The sequence below is a fragment of the Chroicocephalus ridibundus genome, chromosome 2, assembly GCF_963924245.1.
Source record: "Chroicocephalus ridibundus chromosome 2, bChrRid1.1, whole genome shotgun sequence".
In the NCBI taxonomy this organism is placed as follows: Eukaryota; Metazoa; Chordata; class Aves; order Charadriiformes; family Laridae; genus Chroicocephalus; species Chroicocephalus ridibundus.
Genome location: NC_086285.1, coordinates 32843876 through 32858279, shown reverse-complemented (window position 1 = coordinate 32858279; position 14404 = coordinate 32843876). Strand labels below are relative to the sequence as shown.

General features: G+C 38.6%; 1 protein-coding gene across 5 annotated transcripts in view; it reads right to left on the bottom strand.

The window, feature by feature from the left end:
• The window catches only part of LRRC72 (leucine rich repeat containing 72), a 35100-nt gene extending 20932 nt beyond the window's left edge, over positions 1 to 14168 (bottom strand). For 4 of the 5 annotated variants that reach the window (XR_010069834.1, XR_010069836.1, XR_010069835.1 and 1 more), the window contains exons 1-6: positions 14067 to 14168; positions 12424 to 12497; positions 8968 to 9037; positions 6466 to 6547; positions 4866 to 4979; positions 698 to 787 (exon numbers count right to left, since the gene is read on the bottom strand). Coding sequence is in view for 1 of the 5 variants with exons in the window: in XM_063324949.1 (XP_063181019.1) it covers positions 698 to 787; positions 4866 to 4979; positions 6466 to 6547; positions 8968 to 9037; positions 12424 to 12497; positions 14067 to 14090 (454 nt within the window). In the remaining 4 variants the exon portion in view is untranslated. The remainder of the gene's footprint in view (positions 1 to 697; positions 788 to 4865; positions 4980 to 6465; positions 6548 to 8967; positions 9038 to 12423; positions 12498 to 14066) is intronic. The other variant, XR_010069837.1, reaches the window with a different exon arrangement.
• Positions 14169 to 14404: the final 236 nt, after the last annotated feature.

Sequence of the window (14404 nt, the reverse complement as noted above, 5' to 3'; positions counted from 1 at the left end):
AATCAACACCTTTCTCAGTGCTCTCCACTAATTTTCAGTCCTCCTGCCAATCACGCAGCTCTCCAAACACCAGAGACAAAAATAACCAAAGCTGATTTTCTGTGTGAGCTGCGGCACATTTATGGATCGACTGATTTATCATCTGGCTGTTCTTAAGACAATTTTTTCCTTTTTCTGTAGAATTTACAGTAGACAAGCTGTGAAAGATCTCTTACTAATTTATGAAGATTTATATTTGAAAGTTTGGTCAGCATGTATCTCATCAAGAAATGTGCATATACATATTTAAACTGTACAGAAACATGTAGATAGCTGAGGATATTATCCATATCTAAGTAAACACACTCACTCAAGCGAATATACCAATTTGCATGGACAAATGTAGGTACTTGTTTCTAAGCACAGGCTTTTATCTGTCTTACCCCAAAATATATAGACGAAGATACAAGATAAACATATAGAATTTAAAAAGAAAAAGGCAGAAATCAAAAGCATTTGGCAAAGTGAACTGTTTATGCCATGCAAACTCTATTTGCTTGACAAATCTGACAAAAAATGTGTGTCTGTTCATTAAATATTTTCCTGTATCAACAAATGCATGTAAAAGAACAGGCAACATTAATTCACCTATTTTCCAAACTGATTAAAATTAAAAGTGATTGTCAATGCTTTGTGAGAAGAGGAAAGCAATCCTTACACTTCCTGTCAAGGAGCTGTACCGAAGGAAGGAAGTATACCACATAAAGCCGGTAGTCTGGGTCTTGCGCCAGAGGGTTATGGAATAGGTCTGCAAAATTTATACAGAAAAAAACCAAACATCATCACAGAAAACCAAATCCAGCAAAAGAAAAACATCTAACTTAGCAAGGCAAGCAAATTAAAAATCACTAGATTTTATACAAAATGTTATCAAATTCAAATTGTTCTTATGCTGGGTAAACAAAGTAAACCACGCACAGCCTTCAAAACACATGAAAAATTACTCAACTAAACACAGACTGCAGAAGTGGCTTATAGCAGGGTATGCAAAATACCACAGGCAAGAACCGAGTAAAGGTGCCATCGTGCACTCCACACCTTTGGAGGCTTTTTTCTATTTTTTATGACATACAGATAAAAACACTAAGTGTTTGCCTTTGATTTCCTTACGTATTGTTAGCTGATGCTTATTTTAAATAATGGTAGTCTTTTAGGTGTGCCAGCTTAAAGGTAAGATGCAAAATTTGTAAGGGGAGAGTTATTAAAACCAGACGAGCCTTGGACACCTAAGGCTTTGTCATAGATGATAGGAAGTTTTTATCCCATGGACACAATATAAAACGTAAACACCCACTCTTCTGATGTTTTCCCACTAACTTTCATCGAGACTCGAGGTAACAAGCCCCAAAAGCCCATTAGCAACTTGACTAAAACACTGAAGTTCAGGTTCCCATTACATGACTAACCAAACCTTTGCAACACAGAGACAGGTATCAACGCTGCGCTGCTGCTTTGCCAGATGTGGAATATTTGCCTACCTGACATGCCAGATCAGTTTGTTTCAAGAGAGTGATATCTGAGGTTGATTAAAATAGAAACTGGCTCATTCCCAGATCAGCTAACAAACAAACAAGTGGTGTTGGGTGTGGGCTTTTCTCTAAATGAAAAACATAATAATCCTCTTTTTCTCCTTATGGAAATGCTGTTCTTCTGAGACAGTAAAAATAATCAGGAGGCTGCTACCTTGAGATCAGAGCAGAGAAAAAATATATCCTAAATTGATAATTTTGACAACTTCTACCAAGGTCTACACTGGTCTGCTTTTCTCTTTTTGAGGAAAGACTGTGGCTAATATTCACTCTAGGATAAAAAAACCCTGTCATATGTAATTTTAGCAGTTAGGGAGGGAAAGATGGTATTACAGAAGCAAATAAGAGATAACAGAAGAAGAAAAAAGTCTGTATATATTCCACACAGATTTGTAAACTGCAAGATGCCTTTGCATTGTCTTCAGGATGAGCGCCAAAGAGGGCTCAGTGCTTGATGTGATTTAGCAGTTATTTCGGGGGTGCAGTAAGGCTGGAATAAGCATTTGGTATCTCCTCCACAAAAAACACCTGCTCGTGTATTCAGAAGAGAACTTCAAATATTTTAATTCTTTAACAAATTTTAAAAGAACACTGTACTTAGAAGTTGTAAGAGACCCACAAGGTGGCAGCAAAAGAAAGTTCCATTTTTACCAAACAAAGTAGTATATAGTTATTTTTTCTAGAAAGTGTTAATCAGAAAGAATATTAGATATATATCTGATAAGTCTGTTCTTAAGTCAAGAAAATATGTGATAGCATTCCAGAGAGAAAAGTGTTTCAGAAAGATGTCTAAAAGCAGGTATGTTTGGTAGTGGAATGGAATGAAGGTCCGATGCACAAACCAGGGCCGATACTATGTACTCCTGAATCTGGATCCTACTTGGAGCCCGTCCCTCCTCATCAACACTGATTTGTAGGTTTGTTTTAGAGTAAATTAATTTTTCTACTCCTCATTCTTACAATAAATCCGACCGTTGTATGGATCAAGACAGTCTTATTTTACAAAACATCTGGGATCAATTCTTGGCTCTGCTATCTACTTTTTTGTTAAGGTCATGCAATTTTACTTCTACAAATTAGGGATAATGCTTTCTTCCTCCACAGTTTTGTCTGTTTTCTCTATTTGGAGTGTAGGAAAACAGTGTGCCTAACCCACATGGGGCAGAACGGAACTACTGTGGTAGAAACATATTGAAGAAGAAAAGGAGTCTTCTGAGGTCTAGCTGCAAGATGTTATCAGCTGTGGATAATAAATCAGTTGAGGCAATTTACAGAGCTCATAACAAAAATCTTGGATTCCAAAAGGGAGATGTGAGCACAAGGTGAGCCCATAAAGAAACCCTCCGTATCTCCCAACAGGCTGCACTTGTGAGCAACCCACTCAGTAAACCTTTAGAAGCTGAGTGTCTTCCCTAAACGCCTGGTGAAGAACGGTGTTATGCTCCAAATCCAGTGCTAAAAGTCACGAGAGCCTTAAGGGAAGAGAAACGCACCATTTTGGCAGCTGGATGTTACTTCTGAAGTGAACAATAATAGTGTATTAGACTGCTCCATTGTAATAGTTCTAACGTCCCCAAGAGCTACAAAATAATAAAATGTTATTATGCATCCAAAAGTTCTGTCGAAGGCCAGCAAGTGGGTTTTTTTAATCAGACTGTCCAGCAATAAAAAAGATCTACCTCACAACAGTGACAACTCTCCCATTCTCAAAACAGACTTTGAAAATTTATTTTGTTCATTTACTGCTGTCATTTACTTCAAATATGACAGCGCATTTTATTAAACCAGTAAGAGTCCTGTTAATTTGAGAACTCATTATTATGAAATTTCTTTGAAACAAACACATTGACATTTTTTTCATGACAGCAAAGGTCAAAAAGGAATGACTATAAAGTTATTAAATTTCTTCGACCGATTAGCATTCACTTTTGTATCTTTGAACTAAAGAACAATTTTTTTATGAGGGTAGATGGGTATATTCTATATATCGTTTGAAAATTCTCATAAACGCTTGCTTTTCTATGGTGGCAGCTAGTCCAATATGCAGCCGATTTTCACTGTGTCTTTGTGACTGCCATTCATAATAACTCAGCAGCACTTTAACTATCTTCTATTTGTCTTTATTTCCCACAGATGGTTGCAACAAGCACAACAAACTCCCTGTGCTTGCTGAAGCTCCTTATTAATTGGTAGAGCTATAACATTAAATTCAAGTGACTGCACCATTCATACATAGGATGTCTGTCCAGACCTTGCCTAATCATTTCCAACAACTCCATTCTTAAATGGACTATTTTTTCAATCTTGCATATAATGAAAAAAATTACAATAATTTGGCTGGCATGCTGTCTTCCTAAACACTCGATTTGTTTTGTAATTTTGGCCCAGTGTCAAGTTCAATTAAAAGTGTACTTTTCAAGCCATATTTTCCTTTCCCGTAATCAGACATTCCATTTTTTGAATGCGTAAGGAGGTATGGCTTGATGACATTCACCTCTATTAATTGTGTCACTAAGATGTGAAACATGTTTCCTGTTTTCTCAAAGTACTGAGCGTTTGGCATGACCTATGATGACATTCCTTTAGGAACCATGGAAGAAGACTGCTTACGCTTTCACTTTGAATAGGTTAATACCATATAATCCTACTTTCCCTGGAGGCTAATTCTTACCCTGTAACTTAGTGGCACTAACACTGTCTTGTGTAACTTAATTTTAAATTTCAGAGCCTATGCTACTTTCATTTCCAGCCAGTATATGAAAAAGTATGTTACTTAACAGATATTGTTATACTTAGTATCTAAAGTATATTTATTCTTAGACTCTAGAAATCCATAGTCTGCCAAAAAGATGCAGAAACTAAGTTCTACAAGCACCAGAATTAATGAGGCGGAATTTGGGTTCTATAACCTATCACTCACACTTTCAACAGCAATAACATCCGCTTCTCAACTCCCTTCACCTCTGTGATAATCTCACTGTACTCCCATGTTCCCTTACAAAAAGGTAGCAGTAAACTGCTTTGACTGCCTCCAAGCTACTTATCCAGGAGACTGGGGAACCAGCAGCCAAGAAGAGTTAAACTTCTGAACTCATTTGGCAGTTTCTTCTGAGTTGAGGTACTCTCTATGGAATTTTTGTGTCTTAGAGATCTCTTTGTTCTGTCAAATTTGGTTGAAATTGACAATTAGCTTCAAAAGCTACTGGCAAATGATGCGGAAACAGACAAGAAATATCCTGGTAAGAAATACTAAAAAACTAATGCTCACTATTCTGCAAAATAAAAATAAGATATTACTTAAGGTCTGCAAGCTTATCATTCCTTCCAATTCCTTCACTGTTTTGTCAAGTTTTTTTAACTGGTTGCTGTGAAGCAAGAGAATCTGTAATGCACGTAAGTGTTTCAGAGCACCTGAAATAAAATGAAAAACAATGAATTATTCTCACCATACCTGACTGCCTTTATTAAATAATTACTTTGTTATGCTGCATGCTTAATTCAAAATTCTAGTTATCCATCTATGTCTGCCTTTTGGTAATACCTTGCATGAGATTAGTATAATAAAAATTATCAGAGATTTCAATATCCCTTTCATCTTTCTAGTCACATCCTTTGAACATATACCTAACCTTTTTCATTCCAGTTCCTTCCATTTGTGCCCATCACCCTTCCCTCAACAAATCAACACCAACTACACCCTCTCTTCTTCCTCTCTTCCTTCCTCCTATATCCCAGTAATCTTTGATTGTCATCTTCACTTCCTTTTACCCTTACCTAATACTACCTTTGCCTCACAAACAATAGTCTATCCCCAACACTACCTTTGCCTCACAAGCAATAAATATTGAATTCCTTAGAAAATAGTTCAATTTAAAATAATTATTAATGTATTAAAAAGTTACTACCAAAATATTGTTGTGGCTGACTCAGACTATGTGTTCACATCGTCACACCACATTAGGTGTAGACACCTCATTTTCTAAATTTTATACAGTATTTCTCATCCACATTTCTCTATCACTGATACTTGCCCTCTGTTTATATTGGCCCATATTTGGTTATCTCCTGTACTGTCTCTTCTGCCCACATTTCTTTCTTTCAAGCATCCATTTTTCTCAAAATCTCACAGAAACCAATCAACATCATTTCTCATCCCAACATTTTATAAGGACCGAGGAAAGTAAAATATTAACATTTAAAATGGCTAGAATATAGACAAATTTTACACTTTGGCCTCTTTATTCACAAATTCACTAATCTGGTACAGCCACTTTAATCTACAAGAGCAAGCAAAACTGAAATAGAAGTGTAAGACATGCAATTTTAAAATAAAACAGTTTTGCGGTAACTTTACAAAAGACTTCTGATTATAAATGTAACTACATCATGAAGAAACTGCAGAACCTTAGTGACTACCTTATAAGTGGGACAACTTACTAATTTATTACGCTTTTATTTTCATGTTAAGTCTGTCAGCACTGCTATTAGGTTTTCATCATATAAACAGAAATGGCTCCCAAAAGCTACTTCTATCAGCTTTTGCAGTACCTGGTCAGCAAGAGAACTACAAATCATCATGTAAAAAGAGCTTTGCGTGTTCATTTTCAATATGAAATATGGTCATGTAAGATCAAAAATATTTTACAATTGCCCGACATTGAAGTGAATGACATTTCATCCTTTAGACCAGGATAAACATATCACTGTATAGCTACTCAAAGATGCTGGAACAATTAAATCTCTAAGAAAATAATAATTAAGGTGTATTGTCATGCATACATAGGAGCTTTCAACCATGCAGTTACCTATGTTGTCCACTTTTATAAATCTGAATGCCAATACACAGAAAAGAAAGCACAGGCCTCTGCTTAACAGTCTAAAAAGGGAATATTGGTACCTGAGATATCTGTCAGTTCATTATTGTTGAGATAGAGTTCAGTCAAGCAATAGTTTTTGATCAAGAAGGTTAAATCTTGAATCTGAAATTAGAGTTAGGAAAACTGCCATATGTCAGTCTAAATTTAACTTTGGACAAGTATAAACACAGCATCTTGAAAACTGTTTAGCTACAGGTAGTTTCTTATATTTCTCTTGACAGCTGAACCTTTATTAGAAATACTAACTACACATCAAATACATGTAGCACAGCCTTACCTCATTTCTTGAACTAAAAATTTAATATTTGTATTTGGAAAGATTTAATTGAATTACTGGTCTCCACATTTTGGTTTATTTCTATTCATATTTGAAATATTTTTTACTGTGAGAGCATTCTTGTAGGATGTAATAATACCACGTTAAGAATGCTCCTGAAATATATAATTGGAATAAGCCCAGCATCTAGTTTTAAAGTTATTTCTTCATCAGCAGGTCCAAAGATCATGTATTTGCTCTAAATTTCCAAAAATTATATTTAACTGCATTTACAGAATCAATTACAGTTACAGAAAAAAACATGTATGTATGGGCATATTCCCAATAAAGAGTTCTTTTCAGTTCCTATGAAATCTCATCCCCTTGCTTGGAGCTCAGTTCCAATATTGTCCTGACTCCAATGTAAGGTAAAGTACATGCCATGGGATATCAAACTGACCATTGTAATAGTCGAGAACTGAGAGTACTAATGGTGCCTAAGTATTTATCCTACAGTTTAAATGCAAGAACAACAAACAGAACTTTGTTCCTGACACTATTTTGATTTCTGTGATGCAAAGCCACTTGTTAGTAGGGGAAGGATTTCAGCCCTTTAATTGGGCCACTGATTTTAAAACAAATGCGCTTTGCTCTTTGTATTAACAGCATCTGAAAGTTGGTAGGAGGAGAGTAAGACAGAGGTTTTTTCCATTCCTAAAATTGTCTTGAATCCTCTGAGAAAAGATACTTTAAAGTTCAAAATAATACCATTCTCTGAGTTTTCCTTCATCTCAGAAAAAAATGGTTCAGTGAAAACAGCAATATTCTACAAATAAAAAAATCCTATTCTTCACTATGGTTATTGTATCTTGTACAGTGTACAGCCCACACATACCTATTCTATATAGTGGTGTTTCCCTACCTTTGACAAGTTTGGTTTTTTTAGGATTAACTGAAATTTACTTTTTTAGTGATAAAATTATTGTGATCCATTTTTAAGGAAAGAAAAAAAGATCTCGGATCTTCTGAATTCATAAAAATATCCTCCCCCTATTAGAGCACAGGAAAAGCCTATGCTCTAGGGAAAAGACACTGAGTGGCTTCTCCATGCAAATTATATAGAAAATGACATTTCCACACCATTTATATAGAACAACAGAAGAAGGTTCTTTGTTACTGCTTAGGTAGGAAAGTTAGATCTGTGCAAAAATCAGATTTATTTATCTTTTATGGTCGGCAAGATCAGTTCTGCTCAGTCAACAAGCCATTTCCTCTTATGCTTCAGTGTCCTTTAGAAATACAAGGGAAAGTCTATTATATCCGTGATTTTAGTTCAACCTTTTAATGTATCCATATTTTTGCCTTTTTTGAAAATAGTTGGATAACCACAGGTCTTGCAATGAAGTCGACATAAGATGCTATATAATTGATGTTAGCCTGGGGCAGCAGATATACATACACTCCTAAGTGACATGGAATGTAAATTTATTTTTTCTGCTGCTCACAGAGCTACTTATTTACCCGAGCAAGAAATGCTGGTCTTTTAAGAACTTGAACCCATTGTGAAAGTCATGTAAACTACTGTACAGTAACATATTTAAAAACAGGTTAGAAATTCATGGGTTTTATCACTTTTCTTGCTTTTTTATTACCAGTGGCTAAAGGTGAAGGTTTGGATTCGATTTAACCATTTAATAATGGTTGGCTATGTATTTGCAGATTTCGAAATCAGATAATTCTACTGTCAAATAGATGATTTTGTGTAAGATACAATGTGCTTAGACTTGGCTGGAACCTGTAGTGTACGGAGATTTTGACAGAGCATTGTCTTAAAACCCCTACAGGATATAATAAACACTATCATCTAGGTTTGCACAGATGGAGAAAGTAAGACACTGGAAACTGCTATCCCAGACCTCAGGTATCAGGATGCTATCAGGCAATTTTGCCAATAACTTATTTCTAAATATACTCAATCTTTCCTTTTATTGCTAAAGTATTAGCACAAAACCTCAGCTTCTTAAATCCACAAAATTTATAAATGTGATGTGAATCTAAAGGAAAATGTATCAGCTTACACTCTGTAATGTAAAACAAAATACCGTTTCTTCAAAACTGTCATATTTAAATCAGTTAAATTTGCCTGGAAATCAAAAATAATTTATTAGCTTGAAAATTACATAACACTTCATGTTAGAAAAATCATGAAATAATAATCAGGGATTATAGATGCATTGTTCTGTTCTTTAAAGGTATACCTTATTACCTTATTGTTGTTAATCCACAAATACCTTAATCTATGAAACCGTGACAGACTTGGGATAATTCTTAGTCCTCTGGTGGAAGAAAAAAAAAAAAAAAGAGTAAAAAATTTCTTAACATTAATGGTGCTTAATCACTTAATAAATGGAATAAATGGTTGAATTTTTTATAAAGACTATAATACAAGCACTAAAAAGCCACACTTCTGTAGAAATCTGCAGAAGACAAGATGGCAGAGATGGTGTAAGCATTCTACACACCTGAAAGCATAAAAAAGCAGCAGGTGGTAAAGAAATGGGAACAAACTTTTTTTTCCCATTTATTTTCCCAGGGAGAATGAGTCCCATGTACTTTGCAGTTTGTAGAAACTGCTCAGAACACAAGTGGAGATGTTTGCCATCCTGGGGACACAAACCCAAAATGAAAATTGCTACGAAGGTGCCGTGTGGATTGTCCAGCCCCAATACCAGAGAAGCCAAGAGAAGGCAGTCACCAAGCACATCCATGTACATTTGTTTTTTCATACTAGCCCATATTGTGAAATCTTTTGCCCTTTTTTCACCCCTCGTCTCTCCTGTCCTCATATAAACTCATACTCATTAAGTCTTGTTTTAAATAAAACTGCACATCCACTGAGGCTGGAACTATCTCCTATGTGCTGGTAGGGTTTTTTTTGTTTAGTTGTGTATCTAGCACTTTGAGCTTGCTAGTGTACTATAAATAACAAATTACCTACTAACCAGAGAATATTAGGGAGCTGCCAAGTAATTTTTACTAATTGCTCCTCCTTATTTTTCATTGCTTTAAATAAATGTTCCTGATTTCCGCTAGAATAATTATAGATGACCTTTTAATGACAAATTTTAATAGACTTAATAAAACTTTCTTTGTGGATTTTAACATGTTACAAGACTTTGTTTCAGAAAAGTAGTTAACAGTGTTTCAGAAAGAACTAAGAGAATTGATGAAAACTAACCTCACATCATCAGCCTAAAATGATCTGCCTGTTTTCCAACTGCGAAGCTTAGTCTCTAGTTTCCCATGGTTTTTTTGGTTTTGTTGTTTTTTGGGTTTTTTTTACATACCCTCCAGTTACAGACAAACGGGGAGTGGACACCTTTTCTGATCTTGCATTTAAGAAGAAAAAAATCTGTCAAGAGCAAACCCTACAAAGTTGAGGTGCTGTTCTTTTATTCTCCTGTATTTCTGAAAATCAGATTCTCCCATGCTGCTACTTTGTGTATTTGGCTCCCTCAAATAGTTCATAAAAATGAACCCTGCAAACACGTATTTACGTTTCTAGTAACAAGAAAATACATTACTGCAAGTAGTACAGACAAGCAGATAAGGATGTGTTGACAGGACATACAGAATTCTTACAGAGCTACTATCTAATTCTTCTGTTCAGTTCTACCTGTACACTATTCCTGAGGTAGCAAAGTCAAAATTTCCTCATATTCTTTGTCACTGCCATTCTAAACCTAGTTTACAGGTTTACATTTTAATTGGCTTTACTCCCTCTCTAGTAACAGCCTCATCTTGACTATCTCCAAGCCTTGATCTGTTTGGTTTGTGGGGTTTTTTTAAGGCATTTAATTTGCCCCAGGTAGAGCTTAATTCCTCTAACATTTAAAAAAAGCCTGTCCCTTTCTGTATGCCTTGCAGACTTAGCACGTCTCTTACAAACTGATCCTTTTTGGCCTGCAGCACTCTTTTCGTACCTACTGCTAAGTTAATCAGTTTTCCGAGGATGACAGCTTTCAGTGTCCAAAAGTACTTTTTTTTCATGTCCCTTTAATAGTAGTGGTTTAAAAATATAATCTCATTCCCTCTTATTTGATTGACTTTAATTATTATTTTTTCATTTTCTTATTTTAGCCAGCAGAAAATCATGTCAAACCAACAGTTAAGGAGGCATGATCTGATACTGAGGTTGGCTGAGCTTCAAGGTTTATATAAATTGGTATAGAATAAAAGGAATTCACTTCTCTCCCATCATCAAAGAAGCCAGCTTGCATCATCTTTCTCAAAATGGTTTCATGGGAAGACAGATCGCTTCTGTATCTGCCATCTGAACATTTCTTTTCATTCCATACCAAAAAAATATTTCAAAGCCAGTGAAGGCAACATTTAAGAATTTAAAATCAGAAAATATGCCTATTAAGACTGCATATACAGTCATAATTCTTTTACACATATGCATGAAAATATTTTTCTTGTAGTGTTTAGAAAATGTATATATGCATCTTGTAATTTTCTCATTATTGAAACTTCTCCCTTAGATTTTATATACTTTTTCTTCTTTCTAAAATACCCATTTTAATAATTTTGACTGTAAATATAGGTTTTATTTTCTTTTCACAAAGTGTCAAATGTAAATCAGGAGATGTGCTAAGGAATTTAAAGATACCAGTGGGCACCTTTAGATTTTCAAGACAACCTGACTTCCACTAAAAACAGGCTAGATAACACTGAAATCCCTTAACACTTTTTTTTTTTTTTTGCATTCACAGGACCTAGAGAGCTTGAAAACTTTGTCCCTAAATTATTAAACTACATTTAGTTCTTTATATATGATATCAACCGTACAAACACTAGATGCTGCAGACAGGTATGCAACACTTGGAATTATGCCCTGGCCAGAAATTCAAAGTATGCTTTTCAGAAACTTTGAAGTATGCCCTGTCACGTATCCATCTTTCTATGGTAGCCTCTCAGCATGTTCATTCTACAGCACACACCTCTATCAACCTAGATCACCCACAGGTTCATGAAAGCTTTGCCTTCCTTCACTTAGCAGGGTTTCTTCTCCTCATCTGCCCTACATCTTAGGCTGTTTCATAAAGCTCTGAGAGATCAGTTCTCTGATCAGTACTGCCAGCCCCAAACAAGTGTTCTTGTACTCCCTTCATATTGCCCTGCCCTCCCTTCAGTTCTTAACAGTAGAGGTGCAGGTAATTTCAAAGGTGCTAAAGGAGTTTACTGTTGCAGTAACAGATTTCTTCAGGGAGGTCAGAAATTCGGCAGTTCTTAGACTGGGCAGGTCCTGTGTTTGTTCATTTGCCTTCTTGATACTCTTTCCACCCAGCCTCACGAGCCAGTTGGAACAGGCAGAGCTCAGCCCATTAAGCCTCACTCCTCTGCTCCCTGTGGTAGAAGTTCACACACAACCCTGTGAACTCACAGACCCTCGAGCAATTCTGGGTTGGTGGAGAAGGATTGTGTATCTAGGGCTGAGGCTGTTAACTACCTCACTGTGAGCAGAGCTCTGCTGCGTATGTCAGTACAGCTTCACCATTCTTCCTACACAACATGTATGGACTAGGTATAAATATGATTTATTGATATTTTACATACAAATGATGTTCAGAGAGTATCTGATACAGAAAGCACTATGAAAGGCTACCGTTTACCGTGCTCTACTTTTAGTAAAAGCCAAAGAGAAACATATTTTACTTACTGTCCAGCCAGATACAATACTAAGACGTCCACATTCCTCTTAAAGCCACAGATCTTCAGCTGTTTTTCCACTGCCTGACAGCATACAGTACATTTGTCAGCATAATATACTGCACAACTACAGATTCATTACATTATAATGTATACACATTGTGTCTAAATTAATATGCATACTAAAGTTAATATATCATTAATATATCAGTCTCTATTTAAAATTGATAAAAATACTCCAACAATTATGTTACACTTAACGTTAGTTTTCTTTTCTTGCGGAGAATCATAGTTCACAGTCGTGAAGTAAAAAAGTAATGTCTGCTGAATGGGCTTCTCACCCAGGTCAGCCAGCCCACTACAGGTGATCAACAACAGCTCACCTTGCAATACAGTTGCAACTGTACTTTATAGAACTTTACTTTATGCACACAATGTTTTAAAACTGTGCACCCAGAAAGCTCTTCTTGTACATTTAACGTTGAAAAATGTAGGCACAATTTTGATTTTCAGAGTATACTACTGATGTGCTATAATTTGTAAAAGCAACAAATCCTAGTAACATAAGGGTTATGGATCGGAGTTACTAGTGGTTGATAAGAAGTAAAATGTCTATCAGAAAAAAAATGGTTTTACTACACGAGTTATTAGGCCCAACATCATTCAGACCACCATTGTTTAAAACACAAAACTGGTATAGCTTTGCAAACACAAAATGGCTCGGAAGCACCGATGGGCATGTCTAGAGCAGCCTGCGTTGGCTGCGCAGAGACTCCAGCGTGTTCTGGGCACATTGAATATACACACAGTAATGGCGGGTGCACCTGCAGATGTGCCGGGCCTGTGGCACGTCCTGAGGAGAGGAAGCAGGAGCTCGGGGACCTGCAGTGGGCAATTGCCACTTACTCCTCACAGCTCCTGTTGGGACAGTGGCCATTTGCCCAGGAACTCGGTACGGCCAGGAGCCTGACAGCTGCCGCCAGGCAGGGGAAGAAAGCTGGGCCGTATTTTTCTTTCTACACAGACAAAACCTACCGATGGAGCAGGAGGAGGTGTCTGGAGGACAGCAGCTGTGCCACAACCCCAGGCGCGTAGGCGCGTTGGTCTGCCCCAGGCACCGCCAGCAGGCGGGCGGCTGCTGGGCAGACACACGGCCGGGGAGCGCAGGCCGACTGCACACACAGGCCCCAAACAGCTCGACGGCCACACTCAGACGGCCGTGCCCCGAGTTCTGTGTTTCTCGAACCCCATTATTTGAGATGGCCTCATGCCCCGCCCCGCCTCGGGAATCTCCCCCCGCGCCACCCCCGGCTCACACCACACACCACCCCGCGGCCCCGGGGCTCGGCCGGGCGCCCCGCCGCTCCCGGCCAGATCCTTCCCCCAAGGCCAGGCTGCCTCGGAGGAGCCGAGCACAGCCCAGCCACCGCCCCAGGCCGTTCCGCGCCGCCAGGGCGAGTGGGGAACGCGCCCCCGTTTGCTGTGGGGTGCCAAGAGCTTCCCCCGCTCCTCTGCGACCCTAACCCGGCAGAGGGAGGGGGCGAGGCCGGCGCCCCCCGCCTTGCGGGGCCGGGCCGGGAGCGCTGCGGGGGCGGGCGGGCTGCGCGGGGCCTGGCGGGGTGGGCGGAGGCGGGAGGCCGCCGCTCTGCTCACCTGCCCGCCGGCGGCTGCCGCCATTTTAGCGTCCCGTTCCTAGGCGGCGGGAGGAGGGAGGGCGAGCCCTAGGGGAGGGGGGGGACGGCCCGGCCTCGGCGCTCCCTGAAAGGCGGCGGCTCTGCTCTAGAGCCGGAACGGGAGCCTGGGCCTCTGCCGGGCAGCCCCAGAGTTAGTGCAGCCGGGGCTTGGCGGGCGGCTCAGGCGTCCCTGCGGGAGGGCCCGGACGGCGGCGGCTGAGGGAGGTGGGGGAGACGCACCTCACCCCTGCCTCATTCCTTGTGGGGTATTGGGCCTTCTGTGTTTGGCTTTTTTTTTTATTATTTATTTAAAGCACA